Source organism: Gallus gallus, chromosome 3, assembly GCF_016699485.2.
Source record: "Gallus gallus isolate bGalGal1 chromosome 3, bGalGal1.mat.broiler.GRCg7b, whole genome shotgun sequence".
Lineage (NCBI taxonomy): Eukaryota > Metazoa > Chordata > Aves > Galliformes > Phasianidae > Gallus > Gallus gallus.
The window spans coordinates 269210-295660 of NC_052534.1; the positions used below are offsets into that span (position 1 = coordinate 269210).

General features: G+C 43.4%; 1 protein-coding gene across 9 annotated transcripts; it reads right to left on the reverse strand.

Annotated features, from left to right (window-relative positions):
• Positions 1-415: 415 nt before the first annotated feature.
• PPP4R3B (protein phosphatase 4 regulatory subunit 3B) lies at positions 416-25880 on the reverse strand. 9 transcript variants are annotated; one of them, XM_046939681.1, is made up of 16 exons: positions 25469-25880; positions 24520-24575; positions 17359-17457; positions 15242-15862; positions 12429-12506; positions 11257-11373; positions 10168-10284; positions 9629-9760; positions 8237-8339; positions 7226-7267; positions 6802-6960; positions 6045-6214; positions 4313-4377; positions 3749-3912; positions 3108-3310; positions 416-2195 (listed from the first exon to the last, which is right to left on the reverse strand). In XM_046939681.1, exons 1-16 carry the CDS (start codon positions 25608-25610, stop codon positions 2100-2102), a joined length of 2364 nt encoding a protein of 787 aa, XP_046795637.1. In that variant the 5' UTR covers positions 25611-25880; the 3' UTR covers positions 416-2099. The 9 variants fall into 9 exon arrangements, with proteins under 9 accessions (XP_046795637.1, XP_046795639.1, XP_040554429.1 ...); XM_046939683.1 differs by having other exon boundaries at positions 3108-3232; positions 3749-3933; XM_040698495.2 differs by having other exon boundaries at positions 3749-3933.
• Between the last annotated feature and the right edge of the window lie 571 nt (positions 25881-26451).

Genomic DNA, 26451 nt, shown 5'->3' on the forward strand with positions numbered 1-26451 from the left:
TTCAGCCTTAGGTTAATAAAGGCACACACTGTGCAACTCTGCTGCTTGAGTAGCACTGGAGGTGGTTAATCATCTTTACTGATGGAGAAAAGACTCAAGAAGAAAAAGAGATGGTGGGCAGCAGGAGAGCAAGCACGCACCAGCAATACTGCAGGCCGCTCCGCTTTGACCAGCGAGGAATTCCTCAGGTCCTTCGTGTCCAGAGCTGAGGGTGCAGCACCGCCATCCCCAGGTCCACACGAGTGCCATCCAGCAGAGCCCGGCTCACAGGTGCTAAGGACTCACGTGTCCCCTTGTAGCACAGAGTCACTTCTACAACTGCACAACAGCTGTTCTTAAAGAATGTTGAAAACGACCACATGTAAAAAATCCTGAGTTAACTTACCATGTACAACAAACCAAACAAAAGCAGTAATTATGGAATTACAGGGTCACATTTTAATTCCTGAATTTTACAGTTCAGCATTAATATCACCACGTGTATACAAATGGTGTAAAACAAGTACAGTGGTATTTTTAATACAAAATAAACTTCTGTTTTATGGAAAAAACTATACTTCATATCTACACAGACAGCCCATCTTTTTCCAAACGATAGCTAAAATTAAAATTAACTACAAAATCTCCAAAACAGAGAAACTGCTTCAGTTCAAACTATTCCAGGAGAAATGGACCCATAACACGTTACAAGAGTGATCTACGTGGTGGACTGCAGCTGGTCTCATAGTTCATTCTTTTTTAAACATTTCTGACATCACGTGGCGGGAAGTTTCCTCTCCCTTCTTCATGATCTCAGACCACATACGGGCAAACTAACATTAAAATATTTACAGTTCGCTTCCTGTTCTCGAAATAAAAACCTGGACCGTCTCCTCCTCTCAGCTCACCTAGCTTTGCTGCGGTTCATTTACCTACGTGGAATGTACTTAAAAAAAAGCAGCTTCTATCTCACACCCAGACTGAGTGTTGCTTGCTCACTCTGCCTCAAAGACCGCTCTTCTGCTCCTAGAATTCCACCTTGGTCCAAAAAGACTTTGCTGTTAAACGCCACTAAACTCATCACTAAGAAAAACCCGTTAGTGTTGCTTAATACCACCTCAGCTATGCCATTTGAAGTTGCAAACAGGGAAATCTGCTCTGAGAAGCTGCAGCTTGTTTTAACGAAGCAGAAAATTGTTCCAATGCCGCGTCTTCCACGGCGTGAAGCCGACAGCTCGACGCGTGCCATGCGAAGCAGCGCTGTGACACAGCAGTCCCTGGAGATGTCTGGGAAGCAGTCAGTCCTTGGCTTAGTTATTACTGGATATCCAATGGGGGGGGCGGGGGGAACAGAAAGAAAAACAGCGACCAACCAAGCAGAGCCATCTATTCTGCATCCAGCTTCCGTTTTATCCTCTTGGAAAATAGAAATTAAAACTGATCTTTAATTGTTTAAAAGAAAAAAAACCCAACAACTCAGCATGCACTAAAAATGCAGTGTCCCTCCCTCCGACCACGAGAATTTCATTTGTAATAAATGGTCCCAAAAATCTAGATTGTTCTTATGCAAATACAGTTAGTTTTCCCTTAATTTTTTAAAAATTTTTGAAGTTTTTTTTTCTTAAAGAGGCATTGCTAAAAGAACACAATGTGACAGCACCATTACAAAATTAAGATTATTGGGTTCAAAATGTACGCTTGATTTTTTTTTTCCTAGTTCTCTTAAACATCGGGGAAACCCTGCAATAGTTTTCTTTAGAAATCGTTCCCTTCCCCCCCATGCCCTCCCAACACCTGAGACTTTCCTTGCTGAGAAGCCATCATCCAGGTTCTGTGAATACTAACCCACTTTTTTTTCTTTTTTTTTTTTTTCTTTTTTTTTGACAGCCTGAACGGCAGACTCCTTACTTACTAGAAAGACATTCAGTTCCTTGGAAGCCTTGTGTTTGCAGAACTAACCCTTTCTAGCTCACAGACCGAGTTTCTTTTGCTACTCCTTGCGTTATCTCATTTACTCGTGGGAGAAAGCTTTCTCAATCAGATTCTTTTTAGCTCTTAAAACAGTTGCAGCATTTGAAACCCCCTAATAAAAAGTTTTTATTCCAGAGTTTTGGTTTCCTTTATGAACCCAGACGAGATCTTTTCCTTGGAGATGTCTCTTCCTCTTCGTCGTCGTCTTCGTCGTCAGGATAATCCACTAGGCCAACTAGACTTCCCTGCCAATTCAAAGAAAAAGAACAAATTTCACATGGAAAAAATACCCATGGCAGTGTCATTTTTAGTGCACACCCCACCCCCTAAAGCTCATCCAGGACACACGAGCCAGCAGAACGCCAGGCCTAAGGAAGGCACTCAAATCTACTGCTACTTGGCTTTCCAACTTTCCCTAAGGTTCAAGTAATTCTCCTCTAAGGAGTTTACAAATACTGAGCGCTATTTGCAAGCTGGAGACTGCATATCTCCTTGGCGATGCCTTTTCCATTCAGAGACCCATTTTGTCTTCAGAAGGTTTTCAATCTCAAGGACAAAAGAAAATACTGAAGCATCCCTGCTCCTCTGCATCCAGCCTCGGAATTATTTCAAATCACTGTAAGCTCAAATCATTGCTATAAAACCTAACGTGTACACATACGGCTCAGGAGTGTGCAATAAACATTTTAGCACACTCTTCTCCAACTTCTCCAGAGCTTTCAGGCTAATAATGCAAATAATGTACGTACAAGACATACCAGCTACATCAGCTAACTTCTGAATTTCATCTGCTTAAGAACACCGAAGCTCTTGACAGTGCAGTCCACTGATGTAATTCAGGGGAAAAAAATAAGTGCATCACACGCACAAAGCAGCAACTGGACTTAAAGCAGCTGAGGAGTGGGAGCAGTGGAGTTATGCAAAAGATGAGAAGTGACACAGCCCAGCGGATTAGCAGCAGGTTCCCATTCCCACCCACTACTTCAAGCCTTCCCCAGACTAGCAGGCATTCAGCTAGGCAGGGCACAGACAAATGTACGCTGCAGTAAAGCGCTACCTAGAGACCAGTGCTGACTTGCTGCACTATGACCTGAAGAGTTTGTCACACAGCTCCGCTGCCCTATGCGAGGACAGCTGCTTTTATACAAATCTCCCACCTTCGTGGCTGTCACTGCTGTGGTCAGGGTGGCGTTCTTGGAAGAGGAGCCATTGGAGCTTGCTGGTGATGTCTGAGCTGCCACAGATTTGCTGTTTGCACCATTTGCACCATTGGCTGCGCTGGCTGAGTGGGAAAAAGTGAACTTGAATCCCCCAGCTGAAGTCCTTTTGGGAAGATTCTCTTTATCTTCACTCTCTTTAGCTGAGGGACAAAATTTTCATGCTTAACTATCAGCTGTATACCACGAAGCACAATCCACATCACTGCATAATGGGGCAGAAGCAGCCTCTTTCTAAAATTCTGGTTTAAATGAGCAGTTTGCTCATTGACCTCGTGCAAAGCATGCCAGCATTCCAAGTAAGAATGGTACAGCTTTGGCACAGACGGTGCTCACCCAGCACACACACACACACACAAAGACATTCGGTTTTGAATGCCAGTTAAACCAGGTGCACGTCTGGAGCAATTGCACTTGTTTTAATCCTCACCTGGCTTGCAAAGACACGCTGGCAGTTCATCCCTTACTGCAGAACAGCTTTCCTCCTGCTGATGACTCAAACCCCAGGCTGGGGCACACAACACTCTACATGTCCTGCACAGCGTAAATACGGTGGCAATGAGATGAAATGGAGCAAATACCTTTTTTAGTTTCCATAAACTTTTCATAGCTGTCTGGAAAATCATCCTCTGGTTTAGACTTCTCAACTGGAGGTACAACAGCTTCACCTTCCTCCTCTTCATCCTCATTGAACCACATTTCTTCATCCTCCTCCAAGGCTCTTGCGTCTCTGCGAAATCTATTGCTACGCAATATAGATGGAACACTGTAAGAGACACATGACATGTGGTTCAAGTTTTGCACGCCATGTAAGGATCCGACAGGATGAGCAATGGCTTCTGATGCCTTAAGGCGAACCATTCCATTCTGCCACCAACAGGAGTTTGACCAACACCCCACATGGCAAGGAGGCACACTGGGGCCTCACTTGGAATGAAACAGATTCTGTTCTTTTAAGCTGAATGTTTTCTGACATTTAACACACTAAGACACTGGACTGTACCACAGTAGGCCAATGATGAAAGCCAGATGTAGATTTACTCTTAATACATATAAAAATACAAAGAAGCTCACACTGCAATCACAGCTTCCTGCTTTTTCTGACATTTATGAAAGAATTAAAAAGAAAAAAGCAGTAAGATTACCTGTTCAGTTTCTGGTTTTGCCGGTCTTTCTCTTGCTCATATTTTGTCTTCAATCCCTTGAATGTCTGAACATATTCGATAGATTCAAGTGCATTATAAAAGTTTTCAACTATATGTGCAATAAGTGACTTAATATCTTCCTGCATAAGAACAAAACAATATTTAAGTCTGCAGAAATTCAGAAAGCTTTAGAATTGATTAGTTTTAGAAGTAACTGATTAACTGTCCTGAGTGAATTAAGAAGTATGTAGCCAGCGGGGTTGGGGGCGAAGCGTCCACCTCTGCTCTGCCCTCATGAAACTCCATCTGCAGCACTGCATCCAGGCCCCCAGCGTAGGAGGGATGTGGAGCTGCTGTAGAGGGTCCAGAGGAGGGCCATGAAGACACTCAGAGGATGGAGCACCTCTCCTATGAAGAAAGGCTGTGGGAGCTGGGGAGACCTTAGAACAGTCTTCAAGTACCTGAAGGGGGCCTACAGAAATGCTGGAGAGGGACTTTTTGCAAGTGCATGCAGTGGTAGGACAAGAGGGAACGGCTTTAAACTAAAGGAGGGGAGATTTATGTTAGATGTTAGGAGAAATTCTTCACTCAAAGAGCAATGAGGCCCTGGCACTGCTGCCCAGAGAGCTGTGGGTGCCCAAGGCCAGGTTGGATGGGCCCTGGGCAGCCTGAGGTGGTGGGGGGCAGCCAGCCCATGGCAGAGGTAGTGCTGGGTGGGGGGGAGGAGGGGGGGAAACGACACTCGAAGGTCCCTTCCAACCCAAGCCATCCTGTGAAAATGATTATTGTAAGAAGTGTAAAAATCAATTGCTGTTTTTCATATTATTTCTCAGATTAATGGACAACGCTCTGTATTTTACCAATCCTATTTGTTATATTTTGATTAAACCATGATATTCACTATCCCAGACTAGGCTTAATTGAGGAAAACAAACTTTCATTAGGCCCTGCTCTCCTCTTAAGTTTTACTTCTCTTTATAGTTCTGAACAGTTGCATCAGCACACATGGAACATGGCACCTTTTGTTCATTTGCCCAACCATTAGTCTAATTGTGCTGTGTAAGCCTTAACACTCAGACCACAAGGGCAAAAGACATCTGAACACATAACACATTTTCCCTTTTTTTGGGAACGAGAGCAACTACAATACCCTACATCTAAGAAGTGCCTTCATTTTCACAGACCACAAAGACTCCTAAGAAGACTCCCACACAAGCGTACTCACAGCACGTAGCTCAAGACCTGTTGTAAGTCCTTGTTTCCTACCCCACAGTACAACAACTGGGTGCTCCTGCTCGTCCTGTCTGTCCTGACTGTGTGCTGCCAGTGGAAGAGCCACTGTTTCAGAGCTGACACCATCTCAGAAAGCATCATCTTAAAGGACAATGGTCTTTCCAATTTACAGTCAAACTGGTCTCATTTTCCTCACTTTCAAGCCTAATCTCAAACAACTCAGCCACTTAAAAGAATTTCGTCTACAGGATGCTGTCTTCTACACAGACATGGGTATAAAATAAGGCTTCTACATATACCGTCGGAGAACGATCAAGTAAAACAAGCAGGAAGCAGCTTACTGTCCCTCTTCTATTTTTAATACCTCTGGGATTTTAATTTGTGACTTTAAGTACTGATACACTATTTCCTGTGAAATACGTGCATTTTATTGCTCTACCTGGGGTGACCTGTGTGCATCCATATATACAAGAGCTGGAGAAGCTGCTTAACTACGTACCACTCTGATGAATTCGAACAGTTCAATCACAGCAGAGTTGAGCAGATTGTATCTAGTTCCATTATCCAACAGAGCATTTATAACTGGCTCAAAGAGATTTCCCTTGGTGATATAACGGTTATAAAATTCATCTTTTAGGCCAATTATCCTCCTCATAAAGCGAAGAGCACCTACATGAAGAAAGAAATGAAAGAATAACTACACATCCAGCCTCCAATCTGTCCCTCTTGGCAAGAACTGAAAAGACAAATTCGAGAAACGTTTGCAGACAGTTAACTTGGTTTCCTCCTCCATTCTCTGACTTTCCTCTGTATCTGAATGCAATCAGGATCCATCACGTTCTTTCTGAAGTAGTGCAGGAACAAACCTTAGCAAGTGTGAAATTAAATTATTAGTTCATTCCCATGCTCCCGTGTGCACCTTCCAGAACCACGTTCCATCCAGTCCATTTGCTCCCCACACGCGGTGCCAGATTTAGGAAGTTACTTAGAAAAGACACGACTTCCACTTAACACAGATGATCACAACAGATCCCTACCACCACATCACCAGCTTCAATCACTGTCCTTCCACCACAAGCCACATTTACCTCCAGCAACAGATACCTGACACTTTTTTTTTTTAGACTTACTGAAGAGTGAGCCTGTAAAAAGATTTACCCCAGTTTTGAACTTAGGCGTACCCTTTTATTTACAACACATCCCATGCAGTACAAAAAACATCCTGAGGAAGGAAACTGTGGCAGCTCCATACTCACACAAGGCCAGAAAAGTGTGTTTTGAATTCATCAAGACCAGCACTCTTCTCAGCAGATCTTTGTTCATAATGTAGTTCTTGATGTGATACGTATGGTGCTCCACACAGAAAGTAAGCAGCTCCAGGATTAAGGCAAGCAGTTGTGCCGTTTGATAATTATCTGCAAGAAAAATGTAGATGTGAACAGACACTAAAGAGGAGGATCTTTCAGAAGCAAGAGAGACTGGAGAGGGGAAAAGAAACAAAACACAGCTACCCAGAAGTAGATGAAAATGTTCTTCCAGCTTCTTGCTATATCAAATGAAACTCAGCACCTACATCTCCTTTAATATTAAGTATTTAAGCAACAATATGAACTTTCTTCTTTAAATGAAGATATGCATGATACAGAACAAGTTCAAAACTCAAAGTCAATTAAAACTTACCAGGACAAATTGTATTACTCTTAGTGGACCCAACTACTGCATCTGATAAATAGAAAATAAAAGTAAATGTAAGAAAAAGTTTTCAAAGCACTGCAAATATGCAAAAGGTAGGGATAGGTAGTTCTACCAACTGTTCAAGCTTTTAATTTAACCAAAACTCTGAGCTACAGGGAAGCAATCACACAGCCAGAACGCATGCTAGCTGACATCTCAGTCCACTGATGTTACAAAATTTCAAATGCAACTAGGTGAAAATACGTCATCTAACACTGAGAAATATTATTCCTACAGTTAATTCTATTTTCTTCAAATAATACCTCCAAATGAATCCTCCAGATACTCTATTTCTGTTCTCATTTAACACACATTTGGCTTTTTTCACTTAACCATGAGAAGATGGGTATGACCAAATCAAACACTTCAATACATATTTGCAAAACCGTCCCTTTCATCCCTTGAAAAAGTACTTAAAAAAAAAAAAAAAAAAAAGGGCGGTTCAGAGGCTGTCATGACATTAAATGTCTTCGTAAAGCATTCAACTAATGTGAGTGCTAATCACATAATTAAGTGCCAATTCATTCCCCATTACCAAGTTAAAGAAAAAGGAGCTCCAAGTATCTCTTGGCAGTTTTCTTTCAGCGTTTCTCCACTGTTGCCTAATCCAGGCTTCAGTCAATCGCCTGAGCTGACAGTAACTTCCCATCAACGTCACAGCACTTCTGCATCTGCTTTTCTAAGAGCCTTCCATGAACTACAGACACATCTTTATGGCAAGAATCCTCTTTTACTGCCTGGGTAAAACTGGCACACGACTCGTGGCACACGGGAGCAGGAGTCTGAGAGCACAGACCTGTACATCAGCATGCAGCGCTGCAACACGGGCTATGAATGCTCTGTGCTCACAGAGGCCCAGTAGTTTCCAGGACATATATTCTCACCTTGCATCAGGGGCTTACTACTGGTGTTTACTAAGCTCAAAATACAAGATTTTAAAACCAGAAGTAACATTACCTTTTTCACATTTATCTTCTGATGTATTAGCCAGAAGTGGAGCAGTAAGAACGTGCATACAATGGTTGTAGAAGAAGTTGAGAAATTCACTTTTTTCTGTTTTCTAAAACAAACAGAACTTTATTAAATATTGGCAACTGCATATATACTCTTAACTAAAAAGTAGTGGCAATGGAGGTATCCCACAGAGAACTGTACCCAACTCTCTCTGGTCTGCCTGCATCTTTTTGTTTGGACCTGCAATGTTAGCCTCTCTCAAGATGTATTTCTTTATTTTGGGAAAGTGATCTGAGACATCATACCAACTTAAACACCAATAGAAAAAAAGATGGATGATGCAAACACACACTGAAAAGACAGACCGTACTCTAACTGCTTCACAGAGTTTGCTTAAATCACTCTTAAAGGCATTAATTTTACCCATAATCACCTGCAACACATCACACCAAAACAAGCATCACCTTGTCTATTTCCTTACATTCTATATTGTGCATGCCCACCAACACACAGTGTGGCTTCTTAAGGACAACACACATTAAATATGCATTAAATTTAGGAGGAGGTTTTTCACCCAGAGGGTGGTGACAGACTGGAACAGGTTGCCCAAGGAGGTTGTGGATGTCCCATCCCTGAAGGCATTCAGGGCCAGGCTGGATGTGGCTCTGGGCAGCCTGGTGTGGTGGTTGGCGACCCTGCACATAGCAGGGGGCTGTAACTAGATGATCATTGTGGTCCTTTTCAACCCAGGCCATTCTATCATTCTATGAAATCACAAATATATTTGAACTTGACACAGATTTTAGGAAAATCAGGAATTGCTTATGCTTTAAAACACAATTAGACCGTATGTGGTCCAAACAGCAGATGACTATGCCACATATAACAATCTGCTCTTGAGAAAGTTTGCCTTCAGAATGTTAACAGCCAAAGGAAGAAACAATCAAAGATCTAAAACAAATGTCCACAAATCTTCTGTTCTTGCTTTGTTTGACCTCTGGAAACACACATACAGTTTGGCACTGCAGAATAACACAAGTAAATAGTCTGGCATGGTGCTAGTAGCAGCTGCATTGTGCCACAGGTTTTAAAACAGCACCTTGGTACAAAACAGACCCTACTGGACTCTCTTCTCCACGCATCCATAGTTGAACTAACAGGGGTTAACTAGTGTTACTTCATTGAAGTCTTCAACTGCTCGTGTTAACAAACACTTGTGGATGTGGCATTGCCCATGTTATGAAAGGAAGTTTCAGTTTATTTTATAGCTTGTTAAAATTGACACTGTAACAATTCTTCTTTTTTTTAATACTCTGATGAGAACAACAATACGGAAAACCATTTTTTATTTCTGCTGAGATGGCAAAGTGTCTTTACCCCTTTGTGTTTTCTTACATTAGCTGTGGCCAACATATTCTCTGGATCTATCAAAGTGCGCAGGAGTCCCATCAGCTGAACAGCTCCGCCGAGTTCAGGATCAGTGTCGCAGATCATCTGCTCAATGACCACATTGATGAGGAGGATGTCCTGAAAAAAAACAAAAGCTAAAAATGAGGCACAGTTTCAGTAGCCCCATGACTTCCACAGCATCCACATAAGGGTGCTCTCTTTTTCCCCTCCAATAATGAAGCAAAATGTGAAAATGGAAACAGAGGCAGTTAAACACTGCAGTTTTTGTCATGCAAAACCCACCTCAACTAAAATCACTGCTGGAAGGAGTTATGAACCTATTGCTATGAACATATGGGTACCACCATGCCCAGAAATGTTTGTATCTGACATCTGATTTTCTCAGTGTTTCCGCCATCTACATTTCTGGACTGACTGCATCCCAAGTGCCAGGGAGGCTTTTGGTTTGTGGGTTTCTTTGTTTGCTTTGTTTTAAAACTAATATATTTAATGCATTCAACAAACTTTACGACACGTTTACTTACATCATCACTCTGTTGGGCCTCTTGCATTACAAATTCTCGGACCATGGATGGACTAAATTCTACCAGATAAGAAAATATATCTGTAGCAGCAGATCTAACTTGCAAATCGTCCATTCCCTAGTAAAAACGAGATCAATTTATCAGGGCATTACAAGCTTTGAGAACATGTTATAACAAGGATTTATACAGCAGCAGAACAGTGACAGGAGAAAGAACAGTGACTTTTTCCCCCATCATTTCCATCCCTTAGAAGATCACAGGGATTTCTGTCGATTTGATACCTTGAGTTTAGGCAAGAAATGTTTTATGGCGTTGTTCCCTATGGCACCGAAGATGCTAGTACTCTGCTATGCAGAGTTCTGTAGAAAAGAACCAACTACATATTTTAGTACAAATTAATTTGTATCTCACTCAGACAACAAGAAAATGTACAATTTCTAAGCTTAAAAAATTAACAAGATGGGAAACACTTGTAGCAGTCTACACATGGAAAAGAACCGTGAGATTAGAATTTGTCCAATCACTTCACATTTATACTGCTTTTACATTTACATAACACTCAATGTCCTTTGATAACATCATAGGTTGTTTCTCCAATATTAAAAAAAACAAACAGTATACAGTTTCCAACAACAGCAATGACATATACATTGTAACATCAAGCAGCAACAGATGCTTCAAACAAAGGAGTGAAAAAGCATGTTTTCACATTGCTGATTAAGACGGATTAATCTGCTTTATACCACTGAAAAGGCAGGATTAGGATAGGATAGGAACAGATAAGAGGTCAAGATTATCTAAAAATACTTCTTTGGTACTATTCCAACAACAACAACAACATTGAGCTGCGACATGACAGAATACTCTCTGAATTTGATTCTTGCTGTCAAGAGGACTGCATCATCGCACAAAGTCCAAACGGTCATTGCAATGAAGTTGGGCCACTTGGACATCCTCTGGACTCCGAACGTTACTTTCAGAAGAACGAAGACATCCAATGAAACTTACAGAAAGGTATCGGGCAGATCTGCTTAAATGGTCACACTTTCCCCCCCCTCTTATTAGAAACAGTTCTGAATTTTCACTTACCATCACAATTTCAAGAGCTGGAAGGATTCCCAGCTTTGCCAAAGTTTTGAAAAATGCATCTCTGTTCTGAGGTTGTAATGTCTGAGAAAATGCACAGAACTCCTTGAAAAAGTTAACCTGTAACACAGGGAAAAAAATGAGCATTTGATTCAGAAAACTCTCCAAATATGAAATGGTTATGATTTGTGTCAGTTTATGTACTGGCTGGTGTATGCCTGCCTGGTAAAGGGACTGCTCTGCTCCTCTCCTCCAATGTTCAGCATCAGTTAGGCAACTTTAAGGATAAAAGGAAAGCCAAAGCAGTTAACAACAAGATCTGTTAAGAGGCTGAAATTTACCTCGAAGTAGTACAGTCATACCGTAGCTATTTTATCACATTCAGCATAGGAAGGACTTACACTTGTGCGGTTTGACTTCTGTTAAAAGAACACGTTCTCCCTTGCAGAAAACATTCACTCCAGATTTTAGTAAGGCAATTTAAGCTGATTAAGAGTAGGAGAGAAACAGGTTGCCCAAGGAGGTTGTGGATGCCCCATCCCTGGAGGCATTCAAGGCCAGGTTGGACATGGCTCTGGGCAGCCTCGTCTGTTGGTTGGTGGCCCTGCACATAACAGGGGGTTAACACTAGTCAACCCAGGCCATTCTATGACTCTATGTTTGTAATACACATACTAAGAGACTATTGTTAACCTTCAGCCCCAGGGCTGAAACATCTAATTGACTGAGCAAAATACAACGAGAAAAAGCAGTAACTGTATGGTAAGCCTAAGGGAGAGAGCACACTGAAGAGCACTTAGGATCATTCACAGGATATGTCAAGATAGAAGGGACCCACAGGGATCCTCGAGTCCCATTCCTGGATCCTGACAGCATCACATGCAGCTTGTCACCAAGCAGTGAAGGAGGTGCAGCTTCAAGCTTAGGACTTGAGCTTAGCACTGGCATTTTCTCAATAGTAAAACAGTTACTGAGAACAAATAAATCAGATTTTTACCTGATAAGAAATATTCTTCTAGTGAGTACAAAACCAAAGACGATGCTACATTAGAGATGGTTCTCTCTAGGGTTATAGAAATATCTGACTGGTGGCAGAACTGCAGAACAGCTCTAATGTTCCTGCTTTGTGCAGGAAGATCAAAGTACTCCCAGAAGTCCCGAGCACACGGACTTACCAATTCACATCGTTTGTCATCATCTGTAGCTTCATCTGTTAGTTGTGCAAAAACCTCGGACAAAAATTTTTCATCTTCCTGTGTAACACAAAAGGAAAACAACTCACACAACACAGCTTACACATAGAACTGACCCTTACAGACTGACACTATATAGTCAAACTTAACTACTTACTCACTTCTTAGAAAGGAAAAGGCAGGCACTAGTAGATCTGGTCAATAAACGTATACATTTTATCACTAAGAAGGGAAATGCAAGAGTGCAAGTTTACAAGCATCACTTCCAGTGCACTCTTTCAGTCCTCATGCTGCGCAGCAGCACCACACACGAAGCTGAGGACGGGTGACACGATCAGACCTGCCTCCCAACAGCAGGTCTCAGCAGACCTCGCCTCTCCCTGCTCTCCTCCAGCACACTGCTCACCGTGCTTCACAACACCACAGGCTCGCTGTGTGACGTCCTGCTGCCAACAGGCAGCACAGTCCCAGAAGTGGCCACTTTATGCTCCAGGCTCCCTCCCTGTGCTGCACGGGTAGCCCACCAGGGAGGACATCTGCACAGCCCTGCAGCAGAAGCTGCCGGGGCAGCTTGCCATGCTACACTCAAGCTGTAAGCGCCGCGTTGTTACCATCAGATCACACAACAACTCCTGTTTCAAACATTTTCTCAGTCCACCAATGCTGTGGTGACCACACCACGGCCATGATCCCATCAACCTTCTTCTCAGCAAGCCAAGCTCCCCTACTTGTACCAAGTTCAGTCTTCACCCATCTGGAAAACTTCTCTGATTATCTGCTTTTCACACCAAGATGATCTATGACCAAGGGGTACTTCTCAAGTGCACAAGGGACAACAACTCATTTCTTGCCAGATGTTCTGGTCACATACTGCCTAATGGCCAAGGCACAGAACACCAGGATGAGCCCTCAGTGCTCAGCAGTTCCCCCTCCCCCCCCCCATTCTCTGTATGAGGATCTTCCCCATGGTCCTTCACGTGGAAGAGTGCTGGTGTTCTTTCAAACTGAACTGTCTGTTACTCTCCAAACATAATACAAATCTTAAAGCCAATGGTAACATTATGCTTTACTACAAGCGATACCTGAATCAGCATCAGGTGGAAGATGACCTGCACAGACTTACTGGTTTATTTTAAGCGTTGCTGGCTTTAATAGCTAAATTAAGCCTGTTAAAAAAATCGTATCACAACAAGAAGATTGTGTAAAGCTGCTGCAGCTGTAGCCCTCGTGTCCTAGAGCACAGCACAGCTCCAGGCTCGCTTTCTATGCTTGCTTTGCTTCCCATGTGCCTGCCCTGCCCCTGCAGCAGCACTGCATCACAGAGCCCTGCTGCTGCACAACCTGTTACTCCTATAGGCTGTGTTCCCTGGGGAAACACCACTGTGCCTAAGGTTGTAAGATTTCTAATTTCTACACCAAACCCAGAGGAGCTTTAGGATTCTTATGCCACACAAAGAAGCTGATTTACACCAGAAAGTGGGAAAAGTCCTGAACCTCCTGTTAGTAGCACCACACAACTTCCCTGAGCAATGGTAGCCAGAAACTTCTCCGTCTGTGCTTTCTGTGTAACCCTCAAGGCAGGTTAACTGATGTAGGTATCAGTACCACTTGCAGATCAATGTGCCTACCTCAATTACAGTCCTAACACTAGATAAACCTGCGTGCCATCTACTTGGCCCAACCACGGCTGAGATGGCAATGACAGAGAAGCACAGAACTGCCACCAGAGCTTCTTTTGAAGAGTACCACAGAGAAGAGCCAGGAAGCGAGAGTATTCTGCTAGGGTACAATTAAATGTTCAGTACAGTAAAACTTAAATGGAATAAGAAAACCTTTTCTTTTTTCTTTATCTCTCTAAATGGAAGTAGGACTGTGGCCCTAGGAAAATGATACTGGATGCATTTTTAGATTTAGGAAACGCGAAATAATAAAGTGGGAAAGATTTACTTAGCCAAGTTATTCTTTTTTCCAGAGTAGACCTACTTTGCTTCTTTCTGCTATTCAACCCAAGTACAAAGAAGTCCCAAAGCTTATCCATGTAATTGTCTTTTGTTGTTCCATTGTGTTTGAGTAGTTCCAGGTTTTTGGTTTTTGTCTCTCCAGTCTTCTATTGCAGTCTTTAGAAACACTCCTCATTGCAATGTTATTTCTCCAGTGCCTACTTCTTTCTACAACTTTAATACTCTTCTTAAAAAGAAAACTGACGTGTCTGTAAAGTCCTGCTCCACATAAATGTGTCATTTTCCTAAGTACATGGACCACAAACAGAACCGAACCACTTTGGTAGCCATTAGTTTGCACAACAAAATATGAACTGAAACACCCAAAACATCACCACATGCATGCAGAGCACTTCACACCTAAGGCTCTTTCCATAGTCCAATTTGTCTGTGATAATCAGCTGCTTTTAAGTCTGTTTCTGACTGCGAAGTCTTCAGGATATTTTTCAGGGCCTTGGTATTGTAATATTTTGGTTATGTATTATTACTGTGGGATATCAGCAGGAAGAGAAAACCAGTGAATTAACTACTTCATATTACAACGTGAGCATCACAAATCAACACAGTAAATTATTTACAACATATTAAGAGAGTCTCTAAATCTGAAGACTAATATTTTTAAAAACCAAAAATAAAATTAAGGTATCAGAAATCAGGGGAAACCATTCAAAATACTATGCAAATGAGAGCATGCACAATTACTTCACATGGTGCTAAAGAGCCATAATCAGTTTCCAAACTCCAACCAGATGCACCTACACATCAAGAATCTATACCATATTAAAAATCACTTACCTGCAACATACTGACAATCTCAACTTTGTTGAAGAAAATAAAGGAAGTTAGGGTAGAAAGAAAATTCTCTTCAAAAACCGATGGCGTTGGCAAGATGATGTCCTGAATGTACTGTACCCTGTAAGTCTGATGGATTTTTTGCCTGAGTTCAGAGTCTGTTATAGGAATAACCTCCTTAAATTTTGCTGTTTTGGTCAAGAACTCCCTGTGCCGTTTTGGCTGAGCCAAAGAAGGGTCATACTCAAGGCATCCAACAACATCCATAATACACTCATCGGAAAACATCACCTCAAACAGAGTTGCTTTATTGAGGAACAAAATTCCTCTAATAATTTCATACAAATGATGCAAGCCTTCTGTGTTCTCTAAATTCTCGCAGACTTGGAAAAGCTGCAATAGTTTTTTAATATAGCCTTCATTCTCCAAGGCCAGTGCTAGCTTTTCTCTACGGATGGGTGAGGAGAGAACAGAGGTAACAAGGTCAGCAATCTCTTCAAGTTTGTTGAGTTCACAAGAAGGAAGGTCGATCAAAGGACTAGTTTCGGGCATTTCTTCTATGTGCTCCTCTTCAGACTCTATAAGGTCCTGTGTGACTTCCACTGAAGGATCCTTACCCTGAACCTAAAAACAGTGCACACATTTAACTGTCTCATCCCAACACATACGAAACAGTAATCAAGTAGATGACATGTACATAAACCCTTTCATACCTTCAGTTGCCTGGAAAGTTTCTAGCCGTGAAGAGAAATAGTTAAGTATGCTGCCTGTGAATTCTACAGAAGTCACTACCATTATCTCCAGTAGATATTTGTCAAAAATCAAGCAAATGAACCCACCAAAACCTAACCACATCTGTGCAACAAAGAAATCTGAAGCACCTTGAAGATAAAAACAAAATAGAGAAAGTAAAGAAAGGTGTAACAAAGCCTCCTTTCAGTACCTGAGACAGAAGGGAAGACTAGGGTATAAAGTCCACAGCTATGCTAACATGATGTGAACCATAACAAAAAGACCAAGAACAAAGGCATAATGGCATAATGGAGGCCCAAACTGAATAGGGAAAGAGGGATGCAACTGACTCCTACTCTGTACTCTTGTTCTGATGAGTATGCTCCTCCCTTCCCCTGAGCCTACTCATACTTCCTATACTTTTTATTTCCCTTACTGATTCTAAGATTCATAAACTCCTATCAGACCTCTCCTACAAAAGATCACCTCCCAAAGAGGAGTCTCAAAGTACTAAGAGTTTTGAAATCCAGTGAAAGAACTAAGGCTAATGGCTGGCACCACCTGACCACATGAAGACCTTCCTCTCAGAGTGATTATCAAATCAGCCCCACACAGGACTAACCGAAAACCCGGCCTATGTATTAGACATATCTGCAGCTACTAGCATCAGTTCCTTTCAGTATTTCACAACTGAGAAGATTCAAACTCAGCATGTTTTGGAGTATAAGAAAACATCTTAATCAGTTATTTTGTTCAAAGGAAACTGCTCAGAAATTTGAGTTCTACCTTTCCTTAGTTACAGCTTTACGTTTCCAGAATCTGAGACAATTAGGATCAATTCCGACACAAAAGTCAGAGTTTCTTCTGTGAAGTACACATAGGTGTAACTCCACTGATCTGTTATTAGTAGAATCAAAAGTGTGAGATCTGAACTATGTTACCTAATAACACAGTGCAGACTGAAATATCCCTAAGACATGGTGAGTAAGACTTAGGCCTTGATGGAAAAATGACTGACAATTTAAGCTCAGACAGTAATGCCAGTAGTGCCTCTCACTGAGAGAGAACTAGCCCCAGACGTATTACAATTGATGACAACTAGCTAGCTCCCTACAGGACAGTTAAATTCCAGCACTCCAGGTTTTGTAGTTTTTAACCTTAAAAAAAAAAAGTCAAAACCTGGGTTTCTCTTGTTGATCTTAAGAGCAGGAAGGCCAACTGATTTTGTTCTTAATAGTGGCAACTTAAGATTTCACATAGAAAAGGCACAGAAAGCAATGACAAAGACATGCTTATTTTACAAATAGGTTTTGAAATTACAACACAAATACATGAAAACACAAGACACTAAAACATCTGCAAGAAACAATAGGAAAATATAAGTGTACCTGGCAGATTTTTTCCCAGATTTCATCACAGCCAGCTTTTTCTTGAAAACTCAGTGCTAAGTCATAGTTCTCTGCTTCTGACCAAACAATCAAGGTGTCCTGTTTAAGACAAAAAAAAAAAAAAAAACACGCACAAATATATTCATTTCTCAGACAGTTCCCATCTTCAGCAGTTCCCATCTTCTGTTGAATCACATCTAAGGAATAAGTAATAACTAATGTTGCATTTGTCAAAAGAATAGCATAAGTCACTGAAATCTTAAGTTATCTGTTCTGCTTTAAGGGACATCACCTTTCTTTTTTTTGCTTTATGAATGTTATCTTGTATATACACCTTTCCACATTGAAAACATTCATAATGGCACTTCTCTGCAACATACCTTCAAGCGAGTACTTCTGATTGTGCATATGAATGCACACAAAAAGTTAAGTAAATTTGTAATGTAAATATGAAAACCTTAAATTCTTCTGAAGCCGTAGACAAAAGTAAAAGATTATCATTTCCTTCTCAGAGGGAGTTTAATACAGCTGTAACAACGTGAGAAATAAAGCCTTGAGTATTACAAACCTAAACACATGCAATATCTTTTTCTAAACTAGAAGATATGCAAGTTTTATGTAATCCAAGCAGTAAGTTACTACCAAGTCTACAAACACCTTGGCAACAGATATTTTCAACTGAGCAAGTTTTCTTTTCCTCCATAACTACTGCCTCTATTAACTGAATTTGTATGTTTGCACAATAGATTTTACATTTGAACTTTTGTATAGACTACAAAAGATCTTTTTAATGAGGTTTTGTTAGGTGACTTGCTGCTCTAAGTCATGCATTCCTCTTAGCAGGCATCTAAAACATCTTCTGACTTATCTCACTATGTGATACTACCAATACAGTCTCTTTTTTTGAAACGAGCCTGACTTTCTTGTTTAGGGTAGAATATTTCCCAAACAAGGCCATTCAAACACATACTGAAAAATGGCACTTGCAGAGCAAAGCTGCATGAACATAACTTAATTCAGAGCGGCTGAGAATTTCAGTGCATTAGGCTTAAAACACGTGAGTTACCAGGTCTGTAGCAGAGCTGTCAGGTCAGGAATGAAGCCTGTGCTTGGACACCCAAATATGCAGTTGCGCATCCTACAATAAACCCATCTGCACATCGAAGTGCTTCAAGCCATCTGCTCTCTGCTGACTTTGTGAGCTCCAGCAAAACAGTTCAATGCTGTTATGTCTATCGACTTCCTGAACTGCTACCACAACTTGTTTTAAGCCCCAGTAAATCCTTGTTTCATAATAAGGCAATTTACTTCCCACTTTTGCTGAGGACAATATTCAGTGCACAACTTAGGAAGGCCTGTAAGTCTTGATTCTTCACCTTGTGTATCACTTTTGTGACAAACAAAATACCTGAGTGATGTGTTTAAGCTTAGCAATCAAACCCAAGCAAACAACTGGGCGGCTTACAGACACCCAATGTATTAGAGGAAAGCAAGGGGCAACAAGGAACAGAGGTCCCAGTGCCCTCTCCCTCACATCCTTACCCCAAAGGGCTCTCAACCCTGGCCCATGCCATGTTGAAGGGAAGGAGCCTTCTCCTGAAGGTCGCACACCCAAGAAGGGATTTACTGCCTTCCCAGGTGATCCCCATTGCTCCCACACCTCCTGTCAGAGTCAGCGTTCCTTAATCCTCCCTGACCCAAGCTGGGTCAGCTCAAATGCTGCAAGCAAACACGGCAGCAAATGGGGGTCAGCGCAGGGAACAGGGAGCTGACCTGCAGCTGCATGGCTCACAGGGGGACTCTCCTCCCATGCAGTGTGCCAAGCAACTGCTGCAGCACCACACGTCAGCAGTTCTCCAGGGAGGTTCTGTAGTGTTCTCACAATAGCCAAACTCGGTGGCATGCTTTCATCTTTGCATCTCATGCATACTCCTTCTTTTCTTATGGCAACCTTGTTGATGAAGGCCTACTACTAAATCAGCTTCTGTATTCCACAGGAAAACCACAAGCCACACCAAACAACAGCAATTGTACAAGCTCAAATTTTTCCCCCCATTTGTCCACTTTTCCTTAAAGAGACAGGTCTTCCCTAGCAAAGCACTGAGCTCGCTGATCACTCACAAGAGCTGTTTGTTGCTACAGTGTCTCATAGGAAACTTGCACTTTCCTCTTACATTTTCCCTGCTTTGGGGCTGACCCATGTGTGCAAACAGCACAGCTTCCTATGGCTGGCACCACTCTGCTCACAGCTGTTGAGTCTTGTCTCTGGCTCACAGACAACTCAATCAATGTTTACAGTGAGTGTGACATTTGAGAGAGAGCAGGGAACTGGCCTTCAAGGAACAGCAACAGCTGGAAACTGCAGAAACTGAAAATCCAGTCTGCTCCCAGACCTGGTTCCAACTGAGCTGCCACAGAACCCAAAGAAGACGACAGCAGAAAGAGATCTCCCAAGTGGTCACTGGTGTTGCCAAAGGAGCTTGTTATTTGTAGGAAGTGAAAACAGAATATGTAGGTTTTTATATCGAATACATTAACAGTGATTAAGGTATTTTGATACAGGCTATTTGAAAAGAGCTTGGAATCACTTTCATTCAAGTACACGTGTGCTGAGTGATGCCTGTTACCACCTGAAGACACTTTACAACATAAAAATCAGTCAATAGTCTATAACAGAATGATTTAAATGATGCTGAAGATTAGTAGCATCAACTTGTCTTTCCTGTAACATCCTCCCCAAAAACACTTGTCTTTTACAGACTAATTCAATTGAAGACAATTCTTAAGTACAATGTCATGGGAATTGCAGAAATCAGAATGGGAAACGTATACCTGAAAGTGTTCTATGAAACCACTGATACCTTAACGCTCACAAATCAATGCTGCTGCATGTAAGCTGAACTCCAGAGAAAGCTTAATGAACACGGGGACACAGGAGTGAAGAAGTCCTGCTCACAGCCCAGGATCACACAAGTACCAGATACACAGCAGTGATTTCAACGACTGCATGCACCCACAGAGACTGTGCTTAAACATTTGGTGAGAATTCTGAGTTACTGCATGGTGCCTGCTGCACTCTGCAACGCTTGCACAAGTTATGTAAGTAAGTTTCTCCAAAAATATTTCCAAAGGACTTTGAAACATAGACTGTCTTAAGCGATTCCAACAAATAAGCACAGAGAAGAACCACAAGGAGCAACCAGCATCCTTCCTGCTCTCTTTAAACACTCCCACTCACAGCTTATAGGCAAGATGCTGCCTGGTGTCTTCTCCAGTTCCATCGGAAAATAACTGTCCCACACCAATACTGAATTTACCCATCATCCCTATGCTTCCTGCATGACCTAAAAGCACTCAGCATCACAGACTGACACAACCTCGGCCCAGCTCCTTCACACCAACACCGCTCTGGCACGCTCAGATCAGCAACAGCAATCTTCCTGAATTCAATCAAACGATACAACACAAAGCAAGAAAAAAAGTAATTCAAATCAACAATCTGAGCTCTAAGAAAGCAGCTCGCTCCCTCCTCACTGTCACTGCAGGATCATACAATACCTGATGCTCCCTCTTAGTGTCTCCGTGCCAGCTCCTCACTCTCCTCCGATGCTAGCAGGGAGGGGGAAAGAGGCAGGTAGCTGAGCCAGCAGAAAGAGATGTTTGGTGGGATGGGCTCCTGCAGCTGATCTGCCAAGCAGCTGCAGGGATGCTCACACTGAATGCTCAGGCTGCCTTCAGTCTGTTGTGGTTTAATTCAGCAGCAGCTCAGCACCATGTGGCCATTCATTCCCTTCCTTTCCCCCCAGTGGAATGGCAGAGAGAACTGGGGGGGGGGAAACAAAAAACACCAAAGCAGAACTCACGAGCTGAGATAAAACCTATTTACTAAGAAAGAAAATGAAGAAAGAAACATCAGTAATGACAACTGTATTTACAGAAGAACTGACAAACAATACAATTTGCTCACCACCCACAGTCTGAAGCCCAGCCACGGCCACTGGCTGCAAAACCCCCCCAGCCAACTCCACTATCTTTCTAGCTTTCCATGTAATGCCATATGGTATGAACTATCCGTCAGCAGTGCTGGTTGTATCCCTGCAGAGCTGGTTGTGTCCCTCTCAGCTCCTTGTGCCATCCCAGCCCCTGGCTGGTAGGATAGTATAAGAAGCTGAAATGCCCTCCACTGCCTTTGTGCAGCACCACTCACCAACAACTCAAACGTTGGCATGTTATAAACACTATTTTTCTCCCAAAGACACAAGGCAGCATCATAGCAGACACCATGAAGAAAACGCACCCTGTCCCAGTTGAAACAAGCCCAGCATTGCACCACATTGCATGTTAAATCCCAGCCTCAAGCAACTCTGCTGACTGCCTGAAGCAAACTGTTCTGTTGTCACTTGAATGACAGCAACTGTGCTTCAAGAGCATTCCTCATCTCAGAAGTGAAAACAGGTAACGCTCCCTTTGGGGTGCTCCACCATCAGAAGGTGCTGTGCACAGTGAGAATTTCTGTAGCAGCTTCAAGACTTAAAACCACACAGCTGAAAATGACCACCCTCAGAGCTGTGCGGCAGGAGCAAAGCATGCAGAGCCATCTGATTTCACTGCAGCACTCATCCACCCTTCTGCCAGCCCTGCCAGGGAATAGTAACCTCAAGCAGAGGGTGGAACAACAGATGGGTGTGGCAACAACTTCTGAAACTGCTCCTGCCAGAGCCTCCAGAGCACATCTGACCCTGCCCTTTGACAACCACCCTGTGCTCAGCAGAGGCGCACTGCTCTCAGAGCCCAAGCCCCAAATGCAGGGCGACCTAAAGCTCTCAGGGTGCCTTTTGCTGTTTGCAAACACAGAATGAGAGATTCTTTTAGGCTGTGTGCTGAGCAGTCTGGCACCTCCTCACGAGAAACATGACATAGAGGTCATGACTATTGCATGCTAAGGCTGTGACAGAACAGAATTCTGCACAAAGTCAGGCACCACAAGCAGGATTCAAGAAGGCAGTTTTGTTTACAATTAACCAATAGTTCTAGTACTACTTAGCACACATTGGGAATCACACAGTGATGCACAGTGATTAAATACCAGGTTTTTTTTTTCCACCCACAGAACAATGTTATGCAAATCACAAATGAAGCAACAGCTACTCTGTAAGTGGATTCAAGTCATTCAGTATGCGTAGGCAGAGCAGGCTTCCTTTCTGTCAAGCTGCACCATCTTGTGGCTTCCCCCAGACCCAAGGTGAAAGGCACCTTAGTGAAATCTGCAGCTGAACTCTGACACCACCTGAAGTGCCTGGCCTGGACAGACAGGCACAGCCTCCAAGTCCTCAGGCTGCCTGCACAGCAGACCTCAGCCGGGGGTGCTAAAGAAAGACAATCCATGTTCTTATTTGGTCAGCCAAAATATTTTGCCTGATTCTTCCTGCTGTTTTAATAACATCTGCTGAGAAACAGACCTGTGAGAACCACAATCTGAGCTGAGACTGAAGCACAGGACAGCCAAAGGTTTGGCTCTTTGCAATAAGCACATAAAAGCTGAAGACAAAGTGCTAGTCAAATAAAAGCAGCATGAGTTCAGAAATAAGACAAATCTCAAACCTGTCTCTGGAAAACTCCCACTTTATTTCTTAAAAAAAAATAAAAATAAAAAATAAAAAGTAAATGAAGACTTCCCCAAAAGAGTGAGAACTGAAGCAAACACTCAGCCACAAGGGTAAAGAAGCATTAGAACTGACAGTGAGAACCAGCCCAAACAAACTTCAGCCTAAGAAAAGGTTTTCCTTAGAAAGACTTTTCCACAACAACAAAAAAAAAGCCAACCACCTAATTAAGTCACTTGAGACTTCTCTCAGTTAAGAAAGTTTTCAAACAAGCAGCTGTCTGAGGATTTCAGAGGACAGGCAGCAAAAGGAAGCACTTCAAGCTTTGCAGCAAGGCAGGCTGCGCTGGTGTTTTTGTTAGGCGTTAGCTTCCTGCATCAAACAGGAAGCAGCTCAAGGCCTTTGACTCACAGAACCCTGCAGAACTCCCACGAAGATCTCCTGCCGCCCACCCAAGAGAAGCCAGCAAGCATCACCTGACTGAAAACACCAACGTCTCACCAGAGAAAAATGGAAATCACAGAAAAAAGCTTTCTGAAAAGTAAGCCTAAGTCTGTCTGCAGCCAATCTGTGTTCCAGAGCTGCATGAAGGCCCTTCTCCTCATGTCCTCATAACATGTCATCTTTCTTTTGAAAAAATCCAAAGCGAAACACTTCAACAGGCTCTAAATGATTTAGGAAGAAAATCAAATTGATTTCTAGAGCTGAAATGCTTCTGGATAGCATAATGATGAAGAGCGGTATAAAACACTGAACAAAAGAAACAGAATCCATTGCAGAACAAAGAAATAGGCAGGGAAAAAAAAAAAACAACAACACAGTACAAAAACCATGAGAACAATGTAGGCAGAGACATCAAAATGGAACGCAGAAAAAGGAAAAATGTGATTCTATGAAAATGCAATAAAAGTGACAGATTTGGTAGACAAAATGTTTTAGGGTATTAAACAAACATGACCTACTAATGCAGCTCCCAACTGTTTTGCTGCTTTGTTTTGCAGAAGCCTTACCTCCAGGAAAGGCAAATGTGCAGCTAAGTCCCCCAGCTGCAGGCACCTCACTGAGGAGAGCAGTGGGTTTCAAGACTTAAAACAAGAACTCAATAACAACAATAACAATGCCCACAAATTCCCTTGTATTACTTTCAAAGAAAGAATGGTAGAAAAAAATGCAGCAGAAATCACAAGGCAGCTGAAACGTTGCCTTCCTCATGTGTCAGTTATTTCACATGCACAATTCCTGTCTCCCACTATGGGCTGCATATGTTTCTAACCACTTTTCCTGTAACCAGGGCAATATTTACCCAAATATTACACACAGATCCTCTTCAAAGCCTTCGTTCTAAAAGGGCTTTTTTTTTAGGAGAACAATGTTTACATTTCCAGAATACAGAGCCAGACAGCATCTACAGGCTCCTAACTTAAGTTCTTCACCTCTATGAAAAAGCACCACCAACTGCACATCACACCTCTCTTTTTTCCTGGAGGACAGTCAGTCTGAGCATGAAACAACTAAGCATCAGTAATCAGAGACGATGAAGCCTAGTAATGATACTTACCTGCTGCTTTTGATATGCAGTGTTTGGATTTATCTTCGATTCTAGCAGTAGCGAACCTGAAAAAGTTATGAAGACACTGAGTATAAAAAAGCAAACATTTCCATGGATGTTACACCAACACATTCTGAGCCTAAAACACATCTTCCAGGAAGTCCTACAAAACAATATCCTTTAAACACAATTCCCAACAAGCCAGATAAAACAAGATCCAACACCTACAGTAAAACTCAAAATCACAATTCTCAGCACCACGTCTGCCCCAGGAACCCAGTGTGACAATTAACTGCTCTAAAGGGCCCTGTAATAGACACGTACGAATTTGCAGCAGGTAACACACTACGCAGAATGAAAATGTTTGCCCACACATGCCACGTGGGGCCATTTGCTTTTATTTCCTTCAACTGCCCTTCACAAGTGAATCATCCAGATAAACCCAATGCTTGACACTGTGTATGTGAGTAGTGTATGTATCCTGGCAACAGCTCCGGCAAACCCGTACAGCTCTGAGGTGCTTTATTCAGCACGATGGCACCTGTTGGCTGCTGAGCAGCCAGAGCGTGCCCTCTGCCAGGCACAGAGCTGTACGGCGACTCCAGAACATGGTGCAACACCACACAATATAACCTGAGTGCTTTGGGATAGCATCAGTGCATTCCTAGGGTGAAAAAAGCCTTTCTAGAGCACCGAGCAGGGAAAGAAAAGGGCACTCCAGAACCGAAAAGAAGCCTATGCTGGAGCCGAACAAGATGTCGTCACACGCAGCAGCTCCATCTCCCCTTGGTCAGGGGCAGGGCAAGAAGGAGCAGGAGGCAGGCACGAGCAGCACAGGGCAGGCAGGGAGAGGCCTCGAGGCCTCTGGACTGCCAAAAGGGAAAGAGAAGGGACAGCGCCCGGCGGGGGAGGCCCGGAGGAGGCCTAGGCCTCCGCGCAGCCCCGGCCACGCTCTCACCGTCCGACTCGGCGCGCACCAGCAGCGACATCCCCTTGAGGCGTTCCACGTAGGTGGAGGAGACGTGCCCGGTCCCCCTGTCGTCCCATTGCCGATCCTCGTTGAGGGTATAGACCTTCACCCGCCGGCGGGTGTCCGACATGGTGCAGCCCCGGCCTCGGGCCTGCGCGCCGGCCCCGGGCCCGCTCCGCCTCCGGGGGGCGATGGAGCGAGAGCGGGGTTGGAAGCGGGGCCGCGGCCGCTCAGGGGCAGCGCGGGGCCTTTAACGCGCCGCTTTTCATGGCTCCCCGCCGGCGAGAGGGCGACGCCGCGCCCGGCTCGGGCCTCCCTGTCGCCGCTCCGCCGCCTCAGCAGCTACCGCAGCGCCGCCGCCATCTTGTAACCCGACTCTCGCCGCCTTTCTCTTCCTCCCAGCCCGGCCACGGGCTCCCCTCGCAGGGGCTACGGCGGCCGGCAGCTGCCTCAGCGCCGCAGCCGGGACGGCGGCAGCGGGCGGGGCGGGGCTGTGGCGGTGCCCGCCCGGCTCCTCGCGCTTCTCAGCCGCGTCAGGCCCTGAGCAGGGCGGTTCGCAGTACGCCGAGCCGAGGTTTTACGTCTTTGTAGTACAGATAATATACATGGTGTTGCGGGTTAATCGGGCAGCAGCTCAGCACCACGCGGCCGTTCGCTCACTTCACTTTCCTAAAGCCCAGCCGCGCGAAGTCCATCGCCAAGTTCTGAAGGCAAACTGACGTTTCTCACAAAATAGCGCCAGGATATTTCTGTCACAGCAAAGCAGCACCACAAGCCAGCATTGTGATGTGCGTTTTATTGCACTCCTACTGAAAACAAAATCATTACCGTCTTTTGCAACAGACAAGAGATACACCTCTGAGAACAATCCTATATGCTTATAAGATGCACACACAAAGAATGTCCAAGATAAGTATGGATAAGCAGATTGGTAACTGTAGAGAAAGGTCTGTGTTATCTCAGTAGTTTCA